The 24,224-nt window shown below is 46.6% G+C and overlaps 6 protein-coding genes across 11 annotated transcripts; 3 read left to right on the plus strand and 3 right to left on the minus strand.

Annotated features, from left to right (window-relative positions):
- Positions 1-546: 546 nt before the first annotated feature.
- Positions 547-8,899, minus strand: LOC6534885 (mediator of RNA polymerase II transcription subunit 12). 2 transcript variants are annotated; one of them, XM_002095521.3, is made up of 8 exons: positions 8,199-8,899; positions 5,470-8,137; positions 3,694-5,407; positions 3,267-3,635; positions 2,891-3,205; positions 2,529-2,825; positions 1,993-2,293; positions 547-1,928 (listed from the first exon to the last, which is right to left on the minus strand). In XM_002095521.3, the coding sequence occupies exons 1-8, from the start codon at positions 8,809-8,811 to the stop codon at positions 631-633; spliced, it is 7,575 nt and encodes a 2,524-aa protein (XP_002095557.2). In that variant the 5' UTR covers positions 8,812-8,899; the 3' UTR covers positions 547-630. The 2 variants fall into 2 exon arrangements, with proteins under 2 accessions (XP_002095557.2, XP_015050903.2); XM_015195417.2 differs by lacking the exons at positions 2,529-2,825; positions 2,891-3,205; positions 3,267-3,635; ... (1 more) ...; positions 5,470-8,137; positions 8,199-8,899 and adding an exon at positions 2,357-2,486.
- Positions 8,900-9,093: 194 nt separating this feature from the next.
- On the minus strand, positions 9,094-10,869 carry LOC6539712. Its single transcript, XM_002086561.3, has 3 exons — positions 10,223-10,869; positions 9,468-10,159; positions 9,094-9,393 (listed from the first exon to the last, which is right to left on the minus strand). Exons 1-3 carry the CDS (start codon positions 10,710-10,712, stop codon positions 9,277-9,279), a joined length of 1,299 nt encoding a protein of 432 aa, XP_002086597.1. The 5' UTR covers positions 10,713-10,869; the 3' UTR covers positions 9,094-9,276.
- A 315-nt stretch (positions 10,870-11,184) lies between these two features.
- On the plus strand, positions 11,185-14,540 carry LOC6534887 (serine/threonine-protein kinase tricornered). Of its 2 annotated transcripts, none has more exons than XM_015195418.2 (5): positions 11,185-11,892; positions 12,392-12,601; positions 12,658-12,764; positions 12,810-13,306; positions 13,363-14,540. In XM_015195418.2, exons 1-5 carry the CDS (start codon positions 11,410-11,412, stop codon positions 13,455-13,457), a joined length of 1,392 nt encoding a protein of 463 aa, XP_015050904.1. In that variant the 5' UTR covers positions 11,185-11,409; the 3' UTR covers positions 13,458-14,540. The 2 variants fall into 2 exon arrangements, with proteins under 2 accessions (XP_015050904.1, XP_002095559.2); XM_002095523.3 differs by having other exon boundaries at positions 11,186-11,892; positions 12,822-13,306.
- A 1,003-nt stretch (positions 14,541-15,543) lies between these two features.
- Positions 15,544-19,710, minus strand: LOC6534888 (deformed epidermal autoregulatory factor 1). Of its 3 annotated transcripts, none has more exons than XM_039374805.1 (4): positions 19,283-19,710; positions 17,908-18,694; positions 16,526-17,154; positions 15,544-16,468 (listed from the first exon to the last, which is right to left on the minus strand). In XM_039374805.1, the coding sequence occupies exons 1-4, from the start codon at positions 19,364-19,366 to the stop codon at positions 16,298-16,300; spliced, it is 1,671 nt and encodes a 556-aa protein (XP_039230739.1). In that variant the 5' UTR covers positions 19,367-19,710; the 3' UTR covers positions 15,544-16,297. The 3 variants fall into 3 exon arrangements, with proteins under 3 accessions (XP_039230739.1, XP_002095560.1, XP_015050905.1); XM_002095524.3 differs by having other exon boundaries at positions 17,917-18,694; positions 19,235-19,710; XM_015195419.3 differs by having other exon boundaries at positions 19,235-19,709.
- A 313-nt stretch (positions 19,711-20,023) lies between these two features.
- LOC6534889 (acidic fibroblast growth factor intracellular-binding protein) lies at positions 20,024-21,825 on the plus strand. The gene is made up of 9 exons (XM_002095525.4): positions 20,024-20,138; positions 20,196-20,274; positions 20,340-20,658; positions 20,724-20,831; positions 20,892-21,024; positions 21,075-21,175; positions 21,232-21,300; positions 21,361-21,546; positions 21,612-21,825. The coding sequence occupies exons 1-9, from the start codon at positions 20,136-20,138 to the stop codon at positions 21,688-21,690; spliced, it is 1,077 nt and encodes a 358-aa protein (XP_002095561.2). The 5' UTR covers positions 20,024-20,135; the 3' UTR covers positions 21,691-21,825.
- A 122-nt stretch (positions 21,826-21,947) lies between these two features.
- Positions 21,948-24,146, plus strand: LOC6534890 (protein cycle). 2 transcript variants are annotated; one of them, XM_002095526.4, is made up of 5 exons: positions 21,949-22,135; positions 22,392-22,466; positions 22,662-23,116; positions 23,187-23,616; positions 23,674-24,146. In XM_002095526.4, exons 1-5 carry the CDS (start codon positions 22,116-22,118, stop codon positions 23,933-23,935), a joined length of 1,242 nt encoding a protein of 413 aa, XP_002095562.1. In that variant the 5' UTR covers positions 21,949-22,115; the 3' UTR covers positions 23,936-24,146. The 2 variants fall into 2 exon arrangements, with proteins under 2 accessions (XP_015050907.1, XP_002095562.1); XM_015195421.3 differs by lacking the exon at positions 22,392-22,466 and having other exon boundaries at positions 21,948-22,135.
- The last annotated feature ends 78 nt before the right edge of the window (positions 24,147-24,224 follow it).

Genomic DNA, 24,224 nt, shown 5'->3' on the forward strand with positions numbered 1-24,224 from the left:
TCAGCTGATTAGAGGTGGCCCGAGTAAGCGATGGTTAAACGATAGTGCACGACAAAGCTTGTGCATAAAATAAGTTATTAAGCTGCGTACTTAAATTTGTTTTAGCTTAACTATCGGATAATGGTGGCCAAAATTCAAATTATATATTTAAATTAAGTCAATATTTTTCCCATTTTATAGAGCGAAAGTAAAGTAAATTACAGGAAATAATATAACAATCAAAGGATCCTAATTACAAAAATTCAAATTATAATTAAGCAAGTAAAGTAAATTACAAGAAGGAATATAACAATAGAAAATAAAGGATCCTCATTATAAAAATTCAAATTATAAATTAAAATTAAGTCAATACTCTTTCTTTTTTTTATAAAACGAAAATAAAGTAAAGTTCAGAATGTAATATAAGAAAAGTAAATCAAAGGATCCTCAGTAACTTCTATTTTCCATAATCACTTATGGATAAAATGGAGTTAGATTGGGATTAGAATGGAGTTAACACCATCCCTTATGTTTTTCATTTTTTAATATTTTGATAAAACAATGAAGTATGTTTCGAATGTACGTTTATTGCAAATACATCTGATAAATAAATGATTAGGACTTGGCTTACGACTAAGAAGTGTCTTCTATCTAGTACGGTGGAGGTTGATACTGCTGCTGGCCCATCATGTTCTGCCGCTGGAGCTGAGCCACCAGGTTCGGCGTTTGTTGCTGGTTCATGCTCTGCTGCTGCGGCACCATTCCGCCTCCGCCGCCACCTCCAACGGCACCACCTGCTTGCTGGGGCCCGGCTCCCATTCCCCCGCCTGCGCCACCACCCATGCCCTGCATCTGCATCATATGCTGGTGCCTCAGCTGCTGTTGTTGCTGTTGCTGCTGCTGGAACTGTTGCTGGGTGTTCAGGACGCCGGGTTTGCCGCCTCCCGCCGACTGCTGACGGGCGTACGGAGGCACCTGGCCGACGACGCCGCTCGGCACTGGACCCATCATGTTGGACATGGTTACGTTGGGCGCCTGGTTCATGTACTGGTTCCGGTTGCCGGCCATCATTCCTCCTGGAACAACGCGCTGCTGTTGCTGTTGTTGTTGTTGCTGCTGGGCAACAGCGGCGGCCGCCATAAAGTCGGGATTGCTGCGATTCGCCTGCTGCATCTGCGGATTGAAGTTGCCCATCATGTTGGCCTGCTGCTGTTGCTGTTGATTGGGCGCCATGCCAACTCCAACGCCTGCTCCACCGCCCTGTTGCTGCATGCCCTGCTGTTGCTGCTGCTGCTGGTACTGATTCTGGAAGTTCTGGAACTGCACCTGCTGCTGCGGCTGTTGCTGCGGCTGCTGTTGCATCATGCCTTGCTGAGGCATGCCTCCCATGCCCATATTGGGATTGTTCCCGGCGCCGCCAACTCCGACACCTACTCCAACGCCCACACCGTTGCCTCCCTGAGCGCCACCGCTCTGCATCATTTGGTTGGCATTCGGGTTGACCATGCCTACCATATTCTGTGGGATCTGTTGTTGCATCATCGGATTCTGCGCCATGCCTTGACCTCCCATGTTCATCTGATTCATCTGGTTGGGTGCCATGCCGGGTCGCATGTTGCCGCCCCGCATGAACTGCTGCTGTTGCTGCTGGTTGGGATTCATCTGCTGCTGCTGGGCGTTCTGCTGCTGCTGTTGCATGGCGTTGAATGCAGCGACAGACTGAGGATTTTGCTGGGGATTCATTTGCTGCTGCCGCATTTGGTTGGGGTTTATCTGCTGCTGAGGACCGGGCTGTTGTTGCGAGGGCTGCGGTTGCTGCTGCATCGGATTGAAACCGCCCCCCGGACCCTGTTGCGCTTGCTGCTGCTGGAATGGTTGGCGCTGGCGAAGCATCTGTGATAGCGCTTGCTTGGAGTTGGCGTTCAAGGGCGGACGCTCGATGCGATTTGCTAAAATGGTAAGTGATTATGATTACAATCTTAAATCATATAAAATATCAAACATTCGACTTACACTGCATGTTCTGCTGATGCGGAGCGTATTGGTTGTGGTACGGTTGCGGCGGCTGCTGCTGCTGCGGCGCATTGTGCCACTGTTGCTGCTGGCCTGGCATACCCTGCGGTCCGGCTCCACCGCCTCCTGGTCCCTGTTGCATAAAGTTCATCTGGGGATTTTGCTGCCCGTTGCCACCGCCCACATTCAGCTGCTGCTGCAGCGGATTGTTGCCCATTTGCTGCATCTGCTGCTGTTGCTGCAACATGGCGTTCTGCTGCATCATGCTGTTCGGATTGGGTGCAAACTGTTGCATGTTCATCTGTGGAAAAGATTTTTTTAGTTACATTTTATATTCGAGGGTAATAGAAAAATGGTTAAGCACCGAAAAAGGTTAAGAAAATCTGGATTATAATTTTACAACTTTTGAATTTTTCTGCCATCATGTTGCTTTTAGTGGCTTGCTTTGATTCCTTCAAAAAGCAAAGCGTCAGACGATCAACGATTGAATTTAAAAGGTTAACAACTCAACTATTTACAAAATAAAATTTTTTTACCGGCATATTCATTGGCATCTGGCTCATTTGGTTGGGCTGCATCTGCTGCTGTTGCATATGTTGCTGTTGCTGTTGCTGCTGCTGCATCTGTTGTTGTTGCACATTCTGCGGCTGTTGAGGCTGCGGCGCCAGCTGAGGCTGCTGTTGCTGAGTATTAACCACGGGTGGTGTTTTCGGGTTCTTGGGCTTGCGTTTCCGCGTGGTCGTTCCCTTGCCGCGACCTCTTCCAGTGCCGCCCACCACAGCGCTTGGCGACTGATCCACTGACGAGGGCGTGTCCGCCTTCATTTCATCCTTCTACGAAATAGAACCAATGCATTTAGAAAGGGGCAAAGTGAAATTCAAATACAAAATCGACTTACTATGCAAATCTTCTCAGGAACAGGCTCAATGTCTTCAGGTGGCAGTGGCAACGGCTCATAGTAGTAACTACTGGGCTTGACCAGACTGTGCGTGTGATACTTCAGGTTGCGGTGAGCTTCCTCGTAAGTAAGGGGCTTCCGCTCCAGCTTAACTGCACCAAACCACACCCAGGACAGAGGAGCCGGGTTCTTATGACCCTCAAGGATGTCCCACACGCTGATGCGCTGTTTGTCCGAAATGCGAAGTTGCTTTTTGTCTATATCGCAGATCTTGTTGCCCTTGGTGTCCATTCCAGAGTGTTCGCAGGCAATCACCTAAAAAAAGAAATACCATTTTGTTTCAAAGCTCATCTGAGGTCTTAGGTGTGCTAATTACCTCAGTGGGCTGCTTGTAAAGTGGAAGCAGCTGCCGAATAACCCGAATGGAGGCGTTGTTCTTCTCTCCAATTTCTTTCTTTAGCTTCTTCATCAGGTTCATATAATGCCTCTCGTCATCGGAGACCAGCGTTGAATGCACCAATGTGGCCAACATGTCCACCACGGTGGTGAACAGTTCACGGTTGCAGCTGAGATCCACCACGCCCTGGCAAACCAATTGGGCCAAAAGAATGGCCCAGTCTGTGGTGGGAGTACTGTTCTTTTGGATAGCCTCGAACATACCGCCCACCAGCGAAAAGCGCAGCTGCAGAGCATCAAGGATCTCCTCGCGAGCCTGCGGCTCATCAACACCACCAATTGTATCCAGCTAAAAGGTGTCATATTAATATTAAGTTTACATTTGAAGATAAGGAGTAAGCACTGACCTCAGCAAAGGACTGTAGACATTGTGATAACTGGGCATAGAGGGAAACAAGTAAGTTTTCCTTGTACTCGTCCTGGCCTTTCAGGCATGTTAGGATAAGACCCAGGAATGGCTGGTAATTAAGCGGCATCTTCTTGTTGCGAGCGGGCGCGCCGCCCAGGCCATAGCTATTGCTACTGTGGCAACTATTGCTCTTTTCGCGCTCGTCACCACTGCCCGAGCTATTGCAATCGGACTTGGGCACCTTGGAGAAATAGTTCATACTCTCGAGAACCTGTCCAGCAACTCGAAGAATCCTGCCCTGCACTGCTGGTGTTAGTTTAGCAATGAGGGGGGCCACTAGCCAGGTGGACGGCTTTGGCTTGTGGGTCGCCTTCACGGCACCCGGCAGGACAACTTCCTCCATGTGAAATACGTCGATTGCCGCGCGCGCCACTGTGTCAAGCCAAACATTAAGCTCCGCGTTGTTACTCAGCGACTGACGGTACATAAGCTGAAGATCCAGCCACGAGATACGCAGTGTCCACTGTCCGAGATTCTCTAGTATGCGCACGATCATTGAGCGCTGGTCCAGCTCGGAGATGATGTTAAATTCAGACTCCGGATAGCAGATCATGTGCAGAACCCGCTGTGCCTGTTTCGCGGTCAGCATTTCGTCGATTATCATGTCGCAGAGCTGCTCTGCATTTTTTAGGCACCTTTCCAGGACGTGTTCCTGGGCGCAGATCTGCTTGAGCACCGCTTGGGCAAACTCCAGCAGCGAGATCTGCTCCATTCCTCCGACTGACGGTTGTTGAAGGGCTTCGGGCTCGCTTGTCAAACTACTTCCCAACTGTAAATCGCTGGTGCCCAGGATCTGGCTAAGATCAGCCGGTCGTTGCTCGTTGCTCTTGGGTGTGCTTCCCGGATGAACTGGTGTATTGAAGCCACTACGCTTGCCGCTTCCAAAAGCGCCGCCCAATCCACCAGAGGAGGAGCCGCTGCCAGTAGCCAATGGTGTTTTAAGCGCCGCATTGTCCACAACAATGAGAATGGCCTTTAGCACAGCAAGCACCGCGGCTATAGGAATGGTCTTATGGGCACCCACCAAAAGATGGCGATCGCAGCTCAGTCGAATGCTAAAGTCGTTTCCCACAGCGTGTAGTGGATTCGGGGAAGTGCTCACCGAGTACATACCAGGTTGAGGAATCTCCAAAGTCTTGAACAGCTTCAGCACCAGATGACATGTGAGACGAGCACCCGCCTCTGCATCAACGCTCAGTTCTGCTCCACCAGCGCTTACCGATCGGGCCAACGTGGGCAGGGCAAACTTACTTACAAAGTCCGCTAGTGAGAAGCAGTGCCTGGCAACCAGAATGCATACGAACACGGCCAGGGCGTTGTGAGTCTTAACCTGCCCAATGTCAACCTGTCCGCCCAGGTGCGGGTAACGCGGACTCTTACTGCCGCTGCACAGGCTCTGAAGAGCGTAGATCCACTCCTCAGACAAGACGTTGCAGCTGGCAGTCAGTTCTGCACATGCGAGGGCCACATCGTTTAGTCGCTCGTTGTCCGTCTCTCGACACACGGCTATCAAAGCGTTGGACACGAAGCTGTACACATTAGCCGGCGACTCGTGCAGTGTTCCCAGCCAGTGAGGATCCAGTTTACCACCGCGTCGAGGGGCCATAAACAACTCCTGCAACAACTGCGGGTTGTAACCTTGCGGAGGTAGGCTTAATAAAAAAGGATTATTCGATTAGAATACGTTGGCGGCGAAATTGCGATATAAACTCACCCAAGCTGCTCTGGAGTGTTGAAAATGTCCTTAAATCGTTTGATGCACTGCAACTGCTGGTAGTACTCCGTGGATTGTTCCTTTCCCTGGAGCAACACACAGGACTCGTGTAGGTCGCTTAGGTAAGCAATGATGCAGCGTTCCGCCGAAGTGCACTCGCTTGGATTAGATACGTGTCGAATGGTACGACAGACTCCCTCAAAAACCGACAGCGTTTGCTCCGGAGAAAGGAGCAGGCAACTGTGATAGCGCCGCAAGATGCTAACAATATACAGGGCAAGTGAAGTGGTGTAACTTCGCACTAGGTTTGACTTCTTCAGCTGCAACTGGTGCTCCACCTCAGGCAACTCTTTCAACAGACTATCGCACAGCTCCAATAGACTGTAAATATTAAGAGCCAGCTCCATCAGATCAAAGAGGAACGCCACGTGCTCCTGCACCGGCAGGTAGTTGTTATTCCCTAAAGCGAATCCGTTTAGCTGCTCTAGGACATTAGCCGCACACTGAGCGGTGACCACGTGCTGGTCGAAATAAGCCATCTGCTGGCACTTGGACGTGGTAGCTTCGAAGTTGAACTCGTTGCGCGAGTGCTTCTTAACGTGACCGGCCGCGGCCACATCTATGCTAAACTTTTTAGTGAAAAGCTTGCCAATTTCCTTAGACATCTTCTTGACAGCATGCTTCTTTTCATCCCTCTCTTTGCCGACGCCGAACAGCAGGATGTAGCGCTGGTTGCTTTCACTGCTGTAACTGCTCATGCTGGGATCATCCTGCGGGATGGGAAAGTGCTTGGTGTACACGTAATGCCGCGATATGCTACCGCCAGGGTTGGTTTCTCCATCGCCTGGAGGACCGATCTTGGGACTGTCGGGAGCTTCGTGCTGTTGTCCTTTCTCCTTAATATTTTGCACCAGTTTGTCCAAATCGTCGTCCACATTTGAATCGTCGAACTCGTTGTGCTTGAAATCCAGACCACCGCCGAATCCGTCATCATCGAAACCGTGCGTAGTCGTTGGAGGTGGAGCTGGAGGTGGCGGCGATGTTTTTGTGGCCGTCGTCCCTGATTTGATCACCAACACCGACTCCAGCAGCAGATCTCCCCGCGAAATTAGCGTGTGCATGTAGGCGTTGTGCGAAAAGACATCGTGGCGAATTAATGCACTGAACAACTGAACCAAGTTGGTAAATTCGGTGCGCTGCTGGGGACTGCTCACGTGTTCATCCAGGACGGGAGCGTCGTGGTCGAGGAAGTGCATCAGCACGTGCTGAAACACAGGCAAGCCATCAATTAAACCGGCGCCCGAAGCCAGCGAGTCCTTGTCGTCCTTATCACTGGATTGCTGATCCGCTGGCGTGCTGGTAACATCAATCTGGCGCTTGTCAAGCAGAATGGCCACCACCATGGCTCTGTGCTCTCCCCAACGCTGCCCCGACACGGCCCACTCGCATAGAATGCGTACCGTGTCCTTGTCTTGTTTGGGTTCGTAAGGCGGGCGAGGTTCCACCTGATCGTCTTCCCGCCTGCGACTGGCACTTGGGCTGGGAAATATTTGAGCGTAGAGGGTATCGATGCTATTATTGTGTTCCATGCGATCGAAGCAGTGCGTGTCCAAGTGGTCCAGTGTGGCCAGCACACTGGTGTATTGATTCTTGCCGGCACTCAGCCACTTGGCTGCAAACCAGCGCTGCTCTGCGTGCTGTGTGCGCAGTACGATGTCCGACTCGGCGGCACGCAGTTGACGTCGGATCTCCTGGTTGGTTCGAGGACAGCGCGTAGGCATCGGCAGGACTGATGGCGCTAACGGCAAATGGTCTAGGGGACTACCCAACAGCGAGGAGGGTGCTCGGTGAGCCGCTATTCCACTCCAGACCAGTGCAGTGGGGCACTCGATTGTGATGATCTGTAGAATCGTGCTTAAATACAACACTATATCCCGATGATGGGGACAACTCATTTGTTCCTGAAGCGCCAGCTCATAGTGAACCTGTTGCAACTTCTGCTCGTCCAACCCTTTGATGTTCTGCTGTTCTACGACAGTGTTCAGCAACTGGTCCAGTTTTTTGGACACTATGTAGGCCATCTTTCGACATAGACGCTCCGACTGGACGAAGTCGTGCATGTACTGAAGGGCAAAGCTGAGCACCAACTTTTTTAATGGTTCGTCGAAGCTTGCCTGGGTGCGCATCTTGTCCAAAAGGTCGAGGATCCAGTTCAGGAATTCCTGTCGGTCTAAAAGTGATTCTTCGTACATGTACTTGCTCAATTGGTGGCAGTATTTCCAATACTTAAGCGCATTGCGACTGTCTTCGAACTGGCTTCCAATTCCGGAAATTGTAGATCCCGGTGGCACTGCAGCTCCCGCACCAGCTGGGCCTCCTACCACAGAAGACCCTGACCCGCCGACTACTCCTCCTAGGCTTCCCGTCGTCGGCATGACACTGACAGAATTCACTCCTCCGCCAGGAGTTCCCTGTTGACCATTAGCTGGACTGTGAATCGGTGGCAATGGACTGGCCATGCTGGGTACAGGGATTACGTTCGTTGAAGCATTGCTGCCGGTTACGGAGTTAATAGAGGTGGTGCCAGAGTTTCCATTGCTGGCAGAACCATTTCCAGCGGCAGTCAGGCTTCCAGAAGTGATGCCATTCGAAGTGGACTTGTCGTGGCCTAAAACCAAGGAGTTAAATCAGGGAGTTGATAGGTTATACGTTTAAAGGACTGTACTCACTCTGCTGATAATACTCTTGGAGCTTGGGGAGCAGCTCTTTCATAAACTTGATCATGTTGCCGGTCCATTCGGCAGCCGGGTCGTAAATGGACCGCTTTTTGTTTTTGGACTCAGTGAAGCTAAGCGTATAGGCTGCGCTTAGCTTGATAAACCAGGTTGCGCGCTGCATATTCACCTGGTTCTCGCACAGTGTGATGAAGATCTCCTCCTTTTTGTTGAACGAGGGCGCCCTTTTGGCCAAGCTAAGCAGGGGTTTGTTACCGGCGAGGTCCTTAAACCAGGCGTCCACGGTGCACTTGCGTCGCGGGGATACGGGCCAAAAGTTGTCCTTGCAGTTGATCTGCTGCTTCTTGCGTCCTGTGTCCGGCAGAGTCATTAACTCCTCCTTTTTAGCCAGGACGCCGCTGAAGAATGCGCTCACTTTGCTGGCGTTCACATTCGAGTTGTGGGCCGTACCGAATTCATCGGACAGCGGTGGCGTCGTCGTGAATCCGTGCTTCACATTTGTGGGCGTCAGCTCGTCCTCGCGCTGCTTCGCGTCCTGAGGATAGATGTCCGGCGGACCCAGACGGGTGCGCTTCAGCGGACGCTTCTCCTGCAGCATGGACAGCATCTTTGCGACCCTCTAGTAGCGTTTTACAAACAGATTTTCTCAGTGAATATTAGATTTCCTCTGTTCGCCAACCCAACAACAAATCAAAATATTAGTGGTGGGGCGAAAAAATGCGATGAGCCATCGATAGTTCGATAACATCCCGCGAAGGAACTAGCAGTTGCAATCGAATTTAAGCCCTGAAATGTTGAATTATTGCAACCAAAATTACAATATTACACTTATTGTGTTTAGCCAATACAAATCCCAATGCACACTCTTCCAACCAAGCATATACATAACTTTGATTAGGATAAAGTATTTTATTTATGTAGTGAAAAAGTTGAATACATCGTTGTGCAATAACAAAAGAAATACCACTTAAAGTGGTAAGATCACGAATAAAGCTGCGTATAAAGATTCAATAATTTATGTTATATTTTTGGTAATGATTGAAAATACATTCGTTGTGAGACGAATAAGGCCTCATACGGCTTGCCGATCGAATTCCGGCTCATCGGCATAAAAGTGTGCGCCGGCTGTCATTCCGTCGCTGCACTCAAAGTGCAAGCGGAGCATTTTCAGGGGAAACTCGAGCGGCAGCTGAAAACGAAACCCCGTGCCACATTAACAAAAGGATTTTTGAGTATATTTGCGCATAGCTTAAGATTACTCACCCGCTCTATGATGTCATGTCTGATGTCAGTGGCCGCTGCAAATAGCTCTAGGGCTTGATGGAATAAGCGTTTAGATAAGCTGCCCAGAGTATCCAAGACAAAGGCGTCTGTGATGCCCAGACAATAGCAAATGTTCAGATACCGAAGCCGGTTATTGTTGGCCACCAAAAGGGAGAGCTGCGCTTCTCCTATTTCTCGAGCGGACTGTATGGAAAGGCACTCTAACCGACTCAACTCCGCCAAGTGGCGAACGCACAGATCGTCACGAGGCTTGCAGACCAGCCATCGAAGACCCTTTAAAGCACTGATGTACTGCGCCTGCTCTTCGTCAATCCAGCGTTTACGGTGCAGGATGAGGTATTCCAACCGAGTGGAGCACAGGCTTTTGGCGAGTGCCTTGAAGAGGCGCGACTTCATGTCATCCGGGCAGTATATTTGCAGGTACTTGAGGTTTGCAAACTGCGGCAGGACCAACAGATCGGCTTCGCAATCATTGAACGTCAGTTTTTCCAGCTGGTGACAGTTGGTAGCCAGCATCTTGAGATTACTGGTAGTCAGAAAGCGTCTGGCGTTGCGTAGCTGAAGGCATCGCAGCTTTCGCATGGGCTTGACAATTGTTACGAATTCCGAGGCGGTCACCTCGTCGTACAAACCAAGCTCCAGCATCTCGCTAAAGTGACGTACTTCTTGTACTGTGAAGGGAGAAGCAATTAGATAAGATTGTTTTGCTCAAATGTATATTAATCGTCTCTTACACTCCCTGCGTTCAAAACTCTCCAGGCTCAGACTGTTAACCTGGGGAAGATGTATCCTAATTCCTTTTATTAGATCCTTGCTTGTGCTCTTGTAGTTGCGCACGTGCACCTTTTCTAGGGAGCTCATTCGCAATAGATACGGTTGCGCCCGGGCCGCAGTTGCATTGTATATGGAAATGGACTTCAGTCGGTAGCAGTGTTTGCTGATCATTGGAAGCAGCTGCAGCGGGTGATCATCGTCAAAGTGGGATTCCACGGTACGGATGCGACTGCCACAGAGCCACAGAAAGGTGCGCCAATCCTCCAGAGTCCGTAGACTCAAATCCTTGTCAATTACTTCCTGGAAATGGTGGCGATGCAAGCGAATGAAGGCGTCCCTAAAAAGGCGACAGCAGCGCGCCAAGTGCAACTGGTCTTCCAAGCTTAGAAGCTTAAAGATGTACAAAATAGAACGGGGATCCAAGTCCAGAAAACTGGTGATGCGGGCCATTATTAGCTGATATTGGTCATTGCATTAAACTGTCACAGGCATGAAGTGTCCAGATTAGCAAAGGCAACTGGTTGATTTACGCCTAACATGGAAAAATCTACCCCAAGTCGGTTAGTTCTATTTATTTACTAATTGGACAGATGGCAGTGATGCCCGTTTTTTGGAGTAAACATTTTTTGGCGAGAATTAGGTTAAAGCTATAAAATTTTCGTCTTTAATAAAGCTTTTTTTCTTAATAAAAGTTATGTTTTAATTTACATGATCTTGGAGTAAATTACAATTAAGTCCTTATTTCTTTACTTTGTGTTAACAATCTTATGTTAATAACGTAATTTCAGTATGAAGAAATGCTACAATTGGCGGTATAAGCTCAACTGTCTTCACTATCAGCGACCTAAAAGCACTAACATTCTAAAATTAATCGATTAGCTATCGATAGCCCCACTAGAGCGCAGCTAACTTTGCTTTGTTGGGAATGCAAAATGCGAATGGCCCTTGAAGAAGAAGAAGAAGCAGAGGGAGGAATTTTAACAAATTACCGAGGAAAAAGGCAAGAAACGGGCGAAGAAAGCAGTGTGTGTGCATTGGCAAGTGCATAACTCCTTACCACACACACGCACACGCACCGACATAGCAGGGAGCACACACACAAATCCCAAACAGGACCGAGGTGACCAGGACAAAAACCCCAGCTTAGATGATGAGCAGCAGAACGCAGGACGCGGACGGTGCCTCGATCAGATTCAGCGACCACACACTGGACAAGGCCACCAAGGCCAAGGTGACGTTGGAGAACTACTACAGCAACCTGGTGACGCAGTATGGCGAGCGAAAGCAGCGCCTCGCGAAACTGGAGGCGCAGCTGAAGGACGAGAGCCTGTCAGAGGCGCAGCGCCAGGAAAAGCGGCTGCAGCATGCCCAGAAGGAGACGGAGTATCTCCGGCTGAAGCGGTTGCGCCTCGGTGTGGAGGACTTTGAGGCCCTCAAAGTCATCGGACGCGGTGCGTTCGGTGAGGTGCGTCTGGTGCAGAAAAAGGACACGGGACATGTGTACGCCATGAAAGTGCTGCGCAAAGCAGACATGCTGGAAAAGGAGCAAGTGGCCCACGTACGCGCCGAGCGCGATGTCCTTGTGGAGGCCGATCATCAGTGGGTGGTCAAGATGTACTACAGTTTCCAGGTGAGTGACGAACGTCAGCTACCACAATAACAATGATGATAAAGGGTGGGTGGCAGAAAGGGTGAAGGGGCGGGCAGCAGCGCACATAACAAAAGAATTGTGTTAAAACACGGACAAAAAATCAATAAACCAATACAACTGCAAATGCCAAAAGCGCCTTGCCAATCATATGGTCACGTCTCTCTTTCTCTCTCGCTTCCTCTCTCTTTCTCTGCGTGGGCCGCCTTTGTTGTTTTTTCTGGGTTCTCTTTCGTCCACTTCTCCTCGGTGAAAGTTCTTGCCACAGGCCAACCTGCCTACACAGAATCGCCATTTCTCTTAAGTTAAATAGTTCAATGAGGCTATTTCATTGGAGACCCATCGAAATTATTTTACAATTACAACGATGGAATGAATTGGGTTTTTAAGGAGTTATCTAAATAGTTTTCTTACTGGGGAAAAATCATAATGAATATACATATCGTACATATGTACATGTTTTTAATTTATCTTCACACAGGATCCGGTCAATTTATATTTAATAATGGAGTTCTTGCCTGGTGGTGATATGATGACGCTTTTGATGAAGAAGGACACGCTATCCGAGGAGGGCACACAGTTCTATATCAGTGAGACGGCATTGGCGATCGATTCTATTCACAAACTCGGTTTCATACACAGGGACATCAAGCCCGATAACTTGCTGCTAGACGCGCGAGGGCATCTGAAGGTAAGTGGGAATCCAGATAGTTGAAATATGAACACTAAATGGCATTATAATTTTAGCTCTCTGACTTCGGGCTTTGTACTGGCTTAAAAAAGTCGCATCGGACAGACTTTTATCGGGACTTGTCGCAGGCGAAACCATCAGATTTTATTGGCACTTGTGCCAGGTAAGAAGTAAAACAATTCAAACTTGATGTTATTAAATAAACTAGCTTGTCCTGCAGTCCTATGGACTCAAAGCGACGTGCCGAGTCTTGGAAGCGAAACCGACGCGCCCTCGCCTACAGCACCGTGGGAACGCCGGACTATATTGCACCCGAAGTATTCCTGCAGACTGGCTACGGACCCGCCTGCGACTGGTGGTCCCTGGGCGTCATCATGTACGAAATGCTGATGGGCTATCCTCCATTCTGCTCCGACAATCCCCAGGACACCTACCGCAAGGTGATGAACTGGCGCGAGACGCTGATATTTCCTCCAGAGATCCCCATTTCGGAGGAGGCCAAGGAGACGATTATCAACTTCTGCTGCGAGGCCGATCGCCGTTTGGGTTCCCAACGCGGTCTCGAGGATCTGAAGTCCGTGCCGTTCTTCCGGGGAGTTGACTGGGAGCACATACGTGAGCGTCCCGCGGCCATACCCGTTGAGGTGCGCTCAATCGACGATACGTCCAATTTCGACGAGTTTCCCGATGTGTCGCTGGAGATACGTAAGTATATTGCTAACCACAGAGACCAGCGCGAGACTAACGTGCATCCATTGCAGCATCGGCGCCCATACCGCAGGGCGGTGAGATTGCGAAGGACTGGGTCTTTATCAACTACACGTACAAGCGATTCGAGGTGCGAAATTTGGAGTGAATCCAGACTTAGAACTGGAGCAGGAGCAGTAGCAGTAGCAGCTTAAAGGTTGCCGCACTTTGCCACCCATTTTATCACCACCACAGCCGTCGTCTCTCTAACACCATCACCACCAAGAGCATTCTCCACGCTAAACGAAATTCCCAATTTTCCTTTTTGAATGTCTTACCTACATGTGTATTTAAATACTAGCTAACATTTGTGATTCCAAACAAAAAGAAAAATATGATAGCGCGAACAAACGATGTATTGTATGTAAAAAAGTCTTTCTTAGAGCGTCGCCCGCGCCTCGGTTAAACGCTATACTAATCCTCAAATGTCCTTCCATTGGCTTTGTTCAATCCTTATCTTAACCGGTTAAACGTTGTGTTTGTAAACCAGATCCCCATTTTAAGGACCCATTCGGCAATTCTTTATATATATATATATTGTTTACTTATTGGGCAGCAGCAAAATACCCATAAATTTATTATTTAGCAAATTAAAAATGTTATAACTTTTAGGCACGTTTATTGTACGTATATATTTGTATCAATTAATTATGAAACAAAGTCTTAATACATAGTAAACCTTAAAACACAAAAAGCAATCGCAAAACCGAATCGAAAATCTATCACACAAATTAGTTACTAATGCCAATAGCAACAAACGCTAATTTAGACATCAAAATAAACAAAAGTATGTTTAAATATCGGTTTCGTTCTATACACACCTCCCCCACCCATGCCCGCGCCCACGGACACGAATATAGATTTAACACATTCTACTTTCCGCTGGAGTTTTGAGTTGCAAGTAATTGTAGTTTGAGCAAGAAGTGAATTATTAAACAAGTTACCGAGTTACCGCTGGCAAGTATAAATCTAATTACATAGCAAACACTCTACCCCGAGCAGTTGCAGAATGCAAACTTAAAATAATTGATAATATACCTATAAATAAATTAAACGAGTAAACAAGTTTTAAGAAATTATTTTTGGTAATAGAATACAATAATAGTAAGCATACTGATAATTCGATAATAATGCTACACACAGCAACATGAAATGCAATAATAAATGAAACATGTGCATAATAACTAACAAATAAATGCTTTTATTTGGAGTCGATCTTGCCAATGAGTGCAGTACTTACAGTTTTAGTCCTTGTCCATCTACTTTTCTAAGAATCACGCATTATTCTATGAAGTGGATATGGTCAATCAAATCACACTCTATAGATATTAACGTTGGACACTTCTCCCTATTTCCATTTGAAACATTAAAGTTTTATGACTTATGAAACCTCCTTAAATAACCTAAATTTCCAGTAGTGTAAACACCATGTGATGTGTACAATGGATACGAAGCTTGATCTTCAACGTAAAGTGGAAAGTGTTGTATTTGCCGCAACACAACATACAATATATATATTTTAGAAACAAGGAAGCACGAAGAAACCAAAAAGTAACACGACACAAACGTAGGCTTTGTACATTTAAATGTATGTATATATTTTGTCGATCTTTTCATCTGAACTTCTCTCGATATTCCCCTATCTGCACTTGCGTTCGATTTTTGATTTGTGTTGTGTGTGTGAGTGGGCGTCGATTTCATTTTTTGTAGTGTATCTGAACAACGTGGCTTGGTTTTAATTGAATGCAACATCCGAAACCATTACAGACATGAAAATAAAGATTTCAAATTGATTTGGTCAGGCGGTGGCCTGAAAATCGAACATAACTTTTTTTTCATTTGCGATTCTCGCAAGAGTGACGATTTTGTGTGTGTCGGTTGTGGTTTCTCGCTGTGTATGTGTCGGGTGTGTGCGTGAATCGGAATATATAGCTAGTTGTTTATTATATACTACATATATAAATGTATTAGCATATGGAGACTACAGACTATAAGAATTGTTACATCAGCTGGGGGCGTAGGCAAAAACTTTACAAACGGGAGAACGGGGAAAACCCTACGAGACACATTTACACACAGCTAACAAACTGTAAGTTGTCCATTTTCAATTTTCAGCTATATGTTTACATTTCGGTTCGATTACTGTGCGGGCATATATGTATGTTTGTAAGTTTATAATTGGAATTCGGATTGCGTTTACTTCGTACTGTTGATTTATTTAGCTTGTTTGTTTGAAATCTTTATTGGATGCTTGTAACGGGCAGTAGTATCCATAAAATTATAATGGTATAATGTTAAAAGTTTAACTATGCGCTTAGAGTCTAATGAAAAGTGTATACATCGACGAATATGTATGGTAATTTCAGAAATTTTTTATCTTTGCTTAGGTTTTATCTAGTTGTTTTTCACTGTCGATTGTGTGTTTTGAATGGGGCGCGGGGAGTGGGGTGGTTGGATGTTTGGGGGTCTCTCGTTAGTTATGCTATGCGCTTTGCAACTATTATTAAATTAATTTAATTTAAATTGAATTACAAGTAATCGGTTTAGTTTTTCTTTACTTTTTACTTCCATATTGTAGCTTAATTCTCTACGCCTTTGCACTTGCTTTGATTTTCGCTTGCTACATTTTACTCTTTTTTTAATTAATTTTATTTTCGTTTCGCTTGTTTTTTGTTTTTTTTTTTCTTTGCTGGCTTGCCCTACGTTCAATAGTAAAATGTATATATATTTATATAGTTATATGTACGTTAAGAATTACATTAATGTAGGACATACGTCTAAGAGGTTGCAGGATTGCTAATGTGGATTGGGCGTCGAGGGGGAAAGGAGTGGGAGTGGATTACAGGACTACAGGTGGATGACCTGGTTCGATCTGCAAGGACTTTAGGGGAACTTCCTATAATCGTATTAATTAGTAGTAAAATTTGTATGTACAATTCGTTACGTTGCTTAGGACTGATCGTCGATCAACAGCATGACCTGCTGCGTTGTCGTTTGTGGATTCCTTGTGCACTCCACCTGGTGAGCATTCCAATCCTTTCGCTGGCAGAACTCCGAGCAGTACGGCGTCTTTCGACACAGTGAGCACTCGGCCAATGCTTCGCGGTTACAGTTGGCGCACTATTGGAAATCGCAAATATAAGAACCAAAGCCTTAGTACCAAAGCCCAAAACATACCTTCTTAGCCGAAATGATCTCGTTGCCGTGCAGGGATCCTGAAATATTCGGATCGTCGATGTCCGCGTGCACCTGGACACGCATCGCGCTGACCGCCGCATCGCGCTCCTTTTGCAGAACCTCGAGGCGACGCTCGTAGGACTGCTTCATGTCGTTAAGCAGGCGTTTGAAGTCATTGGTCGCCTTGACCATGGTGCAGTACACGTGTTCGATGTTCTTCATCGACTGACTGGTGTCCAGGACGGCGATGGAGGATCCATCGTTGATGTTTACCACAAACGTTTCCCGTTCATAGGTGTTGCCCATTTGCGACTGGTCGACCAGCTCGGTGGAGGTGTCCAGGCTGTCGTTAAGCGCTGCCCACGGCTCATCCTTGGACGTGATGTTCTCTTCCGATAGGAACATGTTGTTCTCGTCCACCACGCTGGCTGTAGCAGCAGCCACAGCTGCAGTTACATCCACACAGTTGTTGGCGCCGCTCCCGCTCGTGTTGTTGTTATTGGTATTACTGTTGTTGTTGTTACTATGATGGGTGTTACGCTTGCGTTTGGGTCCAGACTCCATATCGAGATCGGTTTGATTCCGCTTCCGCCGCTTGTACGGTGTGAAGAGACGGATAGGTCCGGAAGCTAAACAAGATGAGCGTGTAGGGGGGTTAAACAAATGTTTTTGGTTGGGGTGCACATTGGGCTCGGCACAACTGGAGAAAACATAACGAGGCCCTCAAATGGATATTAACTGGAAAGGACTTTTTGCTACTAGTTTTCTTGACAAACTAACCCATTAAAGTGATTAGAATAATCAGTTGTTATTAATAAATCAGAATGACATTTGAAACGAATGTCCTGTCCGAATAGTTTTAAAAGTAACATTATTACTTGTTGTCAAGAGCAATCAATTTTAAATTGCTTTTAATTAACGGGCGAGATGTACTCTCAATATGTTTGCATATCAGCAATCGCAAAATTGTCAACTATTTGGTCGATTGCTAGTTACTACGTCCTTTCTTATTAATCTATATTTATGATGGAATGTTTGATAAAGCTACCTAGCTTAAACCAAATGTTTTTTTTTTTTGAGATATCTTCGGTCTTGCACATTATTTTCTTTTGAGTTACAATATGTAATAATATTCCAGACTTTTATACGTTAGAATAATTCAGTTTCAGTAAGATATTAAATCGTTAAGAATTGTTGAATTCCTATATTGGCCAAGAAAAAATGTTTATAAACAGAAGACAGGTGGGTTTTCTAAGTTGTAGTGTTATGATTTCGGGTTGTGCGCGAGTCCTGCACTTGGGACGGCATGACGGACCAATGACCAGGTCAACTCGGTCCGCCACGCAGCAGTGGCAGTGTGTAAAAATTGTTGTTCGTCTCACCTGACTCACCTGCTTCGTCGTCGCAACAGACGGTGCAGCTGCAGTTGGTCGCGTGCGGCGTGAGCGTACCCTCGTCGATGAGGGACTGCAGCGATTTGCCGCCATACTTGATGGAGCGCTTCCAGTCCTTGCTGGAACCTCGGCCACACACATGCTCAAATTCACTGGGCGTATGCCACTTGTCCTTGTACTTCACACAGCGTCCACGGCCGCCGGAGCCCAGTTTGCTGCGGTATAGCTCGGCGCAGGTGGTTTTGCAGCGGATTTGGAAGACCTCATTGTGCTGGGTGGACGGGTTCTCCGACCAGCCCGAGGAGCCACCACCCGTTCCGCCACCGCCACCTCCAACGCCACTCGCTCCGCCCGCGGCGTGCTCCAAGGTGGCCAGGCTGTCGTGGCTATTGTTGCTTCCGGATCCATCGTGGTTCAGTCCAATCGTATTTGTGGCGGTCGTATTGGTGCCCGCATTATTGGCGCCACCACCGCCGCCGCCTGGTTGTGTCTGCTGCTGGATGACGATCGTCTTAAGGTCGTTGCCCATGCTGACCGTGCTGCCGGACAGGTAGCCATTGTTGTCGACGCACAGCATCGGCTTGAAGTGGGGCAGCTGGTCGGGCGTGATCACATTAAAGGTGGTGCCGGTTATCATCGATCCGATGGGCAGGGATACGGGCACCGAAACCACACCGCCGTTGCCTCCGCCCGCTCCGCTTGTTCCGCCACTGGCGCCGCCGCTACCACTGTTGTCGTTGGAGGAGGATGTGACCATGCGAACCTTGGTGTCCAACTGCATTACCATAGCGCACATATTCCCACGTTCGTCACATGTATGTGGGTGAGAGTCCAGCGGCCAATTAATGACGTTTGCGATTTAATTCAATGCGATTTGCACAGGAATCGGGAAAGAAAATTCGAATGTAAGTAAACAACACAGCATGGGAAAAATGAAAATCGGTATACACAACATTTGTGCGCCACAAATGCGGTGGGTGGAGGTGGAGAAGGAGGAGGGGAGTAAAGTGTGAGTGGGTGGAGGCGAGAAGGCGAGCGGGGAATGCTAGTGGCCCAGTGGGTCGCACGGAGCGCTTCGTAGGGCGCAAGTTGCGCCACCCCCAGGCCACCTAGCCCAACCACCCACCACCCACTTTCCACAACTGCGCAGAGCGAAGCGGAGCGGTTTTCGAGCCAGATTCGGTTTCGGATTCAATAGATAGAACCTGAACCACACATAGTCTGGAACCAAAACCACCCCGCCAAAGGAAAAGCAAATGGGAAAGCCACAACCAAACGGGCGCCTTATGCACAGTTTGTTGCTCCTTTTTCCTACCTGATGGTGATGATGATGATGGTGATGGCTGGGGCTTTCTAATATCACCTCTTCTTTCACAACATCCTCGGCCAGCGCGGCCAGATCTTTCCTATTCAGGTGCAGCTCGGTAGAGGAGTCAACCTGTTCCATAGTATTTTATGCCAGTTCACTTTCACTTATTCTTCGGGCCAACGATATTAATGCACTTGAATTGTTCATCGAATTGCCACTTGCAATTGGAATATTGCGATATATGTATATTATTCGACGTCTGACGAGACGACGGACGGTCTGTTGTTGTTGTTGCTTCTGCCGCCGCGATCCGCGTTTTTTCCCGCGCTCACCACGACTCACATGCGAATTGCGCGCTGGTCGCGTTCAAGTTGCATTGCCCTATTTACAGCTTTGTGTTCATTGCAATTTACATTTTTTAAGCTTAAACTTTACTAATTTACTAAAAAAGTTGATATCCTCCTCTTCTTCCTCATGATAACTAGAGTTGTCATGCGCTTTGCAGCTATCGGCTCCTATCGGCGATATCGATAGTCGCGTTTCTTGCACGCTAGCCTGGCCCCACCTCTGACTTTTGAATATCGCACCTTTTACTGCTACTTGTCTTGCATATTAATATCATATTTTTGAGCATCAAAATTCTTAAAGTAGATCTTAAGTTTGATCTTAAAAAGCAAGAACACACCAAAAATGGTTTTAGCACTAATAATTTACTTTTTGTCTGTTTATTTTTATTATATTAATACCTCATAAAACTTGTACAATAAATATTTCTTTTAGAAAAGCTAATGAAAAGTTAATAGAAAAAGGGTGTAGTGCATGGGCCACCTAATGTTTCATCTCTAACATACATTTCGATAAATCCAATTGGACTGCTTGTTCAGAAAACGGTCACACTAAAAATAAAATGGTAACTATCTGATGTTCCACAATAATAATAAATAATAATAAAGCTGAATGATTTTAGGCCGACGTGGATGTATTTATAAGTAATTACACAATCGTCGATCCAGAAATTTATCAACTATGGATCGAAGGCTTCTCCTGTAAGTTTTGTTCTCCTGACTGGACGGGTTTCATATAAAGTGACTCTTTCGATTTCTAATTCCAGCCAGCGAGGCGGTGTCATATTTAAAACAGAAGGGTTTTGGCCACTCCATGGGGGCTCCCAGCGACCTGATTGCATCAGATGTCCTGGATCACTACCGCACCTATTCCCTGATTGAACTCTACTTAAACGCACCCACCAAGCTGATGGAGCAATCCTGCTTCCAGCTAGAGCCGCATATGCGTGACCTTATCACCGAAAAGTACTACTCCATCGATGATGTGGTGGCTCGTGAAATTCTTGGCAAGAAGCTGTCGTCCCGCTACCGCAAGGACCTCGACGAGGTGGCCGAGAAGACGTGCGTCAAGCTGAAATCGGTCCGGTGTGTAGATTTGGCTATTCCATAGGCTGAGGATTTAATATATGTATTTCATATTGCTTTATCAGCCGGCAATTTGACAACGTAAAACGCATTTTCAAAGCAGTGGAGGAAATGCCAGGCACGTTGACCAACAATATTAAGCAACATTTCTTCATATCCACCGATCTTGCCAAGTAGGAAAAGCTTTAATTTATAGTTCTTAATTTCTTCAGCTAATCATTTCACTTTTACAGAAAATATGCCTGCATTGTTTTCCTGGCCTGCCTCCGTTTCGAAACGACAAAGAAGAAATTGCAATACTTGAGCTTCAGTGATTTGTTAACTTGCTCTCATGCCATCATGATCTACTGGACGTACACTTACCAGGTATGACTTAGATCACCTGGTTCCTTCCAAAACTAATTCCCTAAGTGCAGCACACTGGACCGGAGTACTATGACACCGAAATGGACAAGGAATTTCTCTTGGATTTGCGGGAATTGCGCTGTCTGCTCGATAAGGAAAAGGAGATTAAGCAGTGAGATTTATTTCTAGCACCAAAGAGCGATTATATAGTTTAGTCCTTGCATTTAGCCTCGTCTGCATGCGCCTAAAGCCAGTTCTTCTTGAGCGCGCCTTTCACGAACTGGATGGAAACTTTCGGTAAGGACTAATTTCCCGATTATCTTACCATTTCATTGACCTGTACCATTTGATTTGCAGTTCTTATTGGCGCGCCCTGATCACAATCGCCTGTAATTTGCATCGCAATCGGGAGCTGCGCGATCTTTTCGTCGATCTCTGTGAAAAGCTTATTGACCCTTGGCGTCAGAATGGCTGGAACCGGGAGCAAGTGAATAAATTTTTAGCTTCCATAACTCAAAGCGTTTTGGATCTGGAAATATCAAGGTGAGATCTTCTATGGATAAAATAAGTATTTTTAATTAAGAAGTATGTGCTTATGTGCTTTACAGGGACCAGGAAACTAGATGTCTTTGGGATCGCTATATGCAGGTCATAACGATATGCTTGGATAAAATGTATCACATTTAAGCTGTGATTGAACTAAGGAGAAAATATAAATAGTATTCAATTGTTTGGTTGTGTTTGTTTCGACTTGTGTTTATGTTTACCCATAATATCAGTTTGTATAAACCAAAGTAAAAGAATGAAAATTGATTCTCAAAATGTATTTATTTTGAATGTTAGTATACCGTTGTTAATTGGCGCAAAAAGTATATTTAAGGTAAAATCCTGTTTTATTTTTGGTATTATGAAAGAGGCTGGTATATTTTCGAGCCACGTTCACACTGGAGCTTCGAAGCTGAAGATGCAGGAAAAGCTTGAAACAAATTATCGGCCTGCACACACTTCCGTTTTAAATGTTATTATTTGGACGTTGATGTTAGTAAACAAACGAAATAGAGGTCTTCGTCGGTAAGAGGTTAAGGCGACTGAGCAAACGTTACTGATTGGCTATGGAAGTGCAGGAGTTTTGGTGAGTTTCACTGGAAAAGTGCATTGCAAATTACACACATTACATAAAACTAGCTGTCAGTGTGTGCGTTAAACACCCACACGAACGCACATTCGCGAAAACCCGCACGAACACACACAAAAATTGGCCAGATGTGTGCGTGGGTGTGAAGGGAAGAGGGAGCAACAGTTGACGCCCGTTACATGGGAAAACCACCCACTGGTTGATTAAATATCAGGGTTGTTTTTTAATCCAATCTTGGTTGGTTTTGATTTAGCGAAAATCTGGAGGAGATCGAAGATGAAAACTACGACGAGGAGAAGTCGGCAAAAACTTCGGATGAGAATCGCAAGTACGGAAAATATTTTAAAACTTAACGTATTCCATATCCATTTATCCGGCTTGGAGAACTTTGAATTGCTTTAAAACGTTGATTCAAAAAGAAAAAATGATTATTTGCAGAAGTTAATAAGTCTTTATAATCAAGATATCTGCATGCATATTCGTATGTATTTTATATTTTACCATTATATCATATTTCATTCAGGCAAAATCACAGCGAGATCGAGAAGCGGCGTCGAGACAAGATGAACACGTACATCAACGAGCTCTCATCCATGATTCCTATGTGCTTTGCGATGCAGCGGAAGCTGGACAAGCTGACGGTGCTCCGAATGGCAGTGCAGCATCTGCGAGGGATTCGTGGTAGCGGCAGTTTGCATCCATTCAACGGATCTGATTACCGGCCGAGCTTCCTGTCCGACCAGGAGCTCAAGATGATTATCCTGCAGGCCTCGGAGGGATTCCTGTTCGTGGTGGGTTGTGACCGAGGACGCATCCTGTATGTTTCCGATTCGGTGTCTAGTGTGCTGAACAGCACCCAAGCGGATCTGCTGGGACAAAGCTGGTTCGACGTCTTGCATCCGAAGGACATTGGCAAGGTTAAGGAGCAGCTATCCTCACTGGAGCAGTGTCCCAGGGAAAGGCTTATAGATGCAAAGAGTAAGTGGCCCACACAAGTGTGAAATTCACTATATTAACTATAGATTTCCCCTTATTTTATTAACTGCAGCCATGTTACCCGTTAAAACCGATGTTCCACAGAGCTTGTGCCGCTTGTGTCCCGGAGCACGGCGCTCCTTCTTCTGCCGCATGAAACTGCGCACCGCTAACAACAACCAGATAAAGGAGGAGTCCGATACATCTTCCAGCTCCAGGAGCTCCACGAAGCGCAAGTCCAGACTAGGAACGGGTCACAAGTACCGCGTTATCCAGTGTACGGGCTACCTTAAGTCCTGGACACCCATCAAGGACGAGGATCAAGACGGCGACAGCGACGTGCAGACAACGAATCTATCCTGTCTTGTGGCAATAGGTCGCATTCCGCCCAACGTCCGCAATTCCACAGTACCCGCCTCGCTGGACAATCACCCGAACATTCGGCACGTGCTCTTCATCTCGCGCCACTCCGGCGAAGGAAAATTCCTGTTCATCGATCAGCGGTAGGTCCCATTATGAGCTTTAATTTTCCTGAAGATTCGACTTATATTGTTTTACAGTGCCACCCTCGTGATCGGCTTCCTGCCTCAGGAGATCCTTGGTACCAGCTTCTACGAGTACTTCCACAACGAAGACATCGCTGCGCTGATGGAATCTCACAAAATGGTGATGCAGGTGCCGGAAAAGGTTACCACGCAGGTCTACCGCTTCCGATGCAAGGACAACAGCTATATTCAGTTGCAGAGCGAGTGGCGGGCCTTTAAAAATCCCTGGACGAGCGAGATTGACTATATAATCGCAAAGAATTCCGTCTTCTTATAAGGGACACGAACGTTCCTTTTGGGAACATTGGGGAACATACTTTTATTTACTCTACTACAATCCAAAATTTGTATACACTCCAAAGATCTTCATCCGCATCGAGTTGCTGGCGCCGGCGGTTAAAATTTCATATTCGATGTACAAACTCTGCTTATTGATAAGTCCATCATTTTTGTACCGCATCAATTAAATTAACGGACAACTTAAAAAAGAGATTTCGCTTAGATAAGACCATTGCTATCGTGGGAACAATCTAGTTTTAGCTTATCAAGGTTTCTACATTGCTCTC

Source organism: Drosophila yakuba, chromosome 3L (genome assembly GCF_016746365.2).
Source record: "Drosophila yakuba strain Tai18E2 chromosome 3L, Prin_Dyak_Tai18E2_2.1, whole genome shotgun sequence".
Taxonomy (NCBI): domain Eukaryota; kingdom Metazoa; phylum Arthropoda; class Insecta; order Diptera; family Drosophilidae; genus Drosophila; species Drosophila yakuba.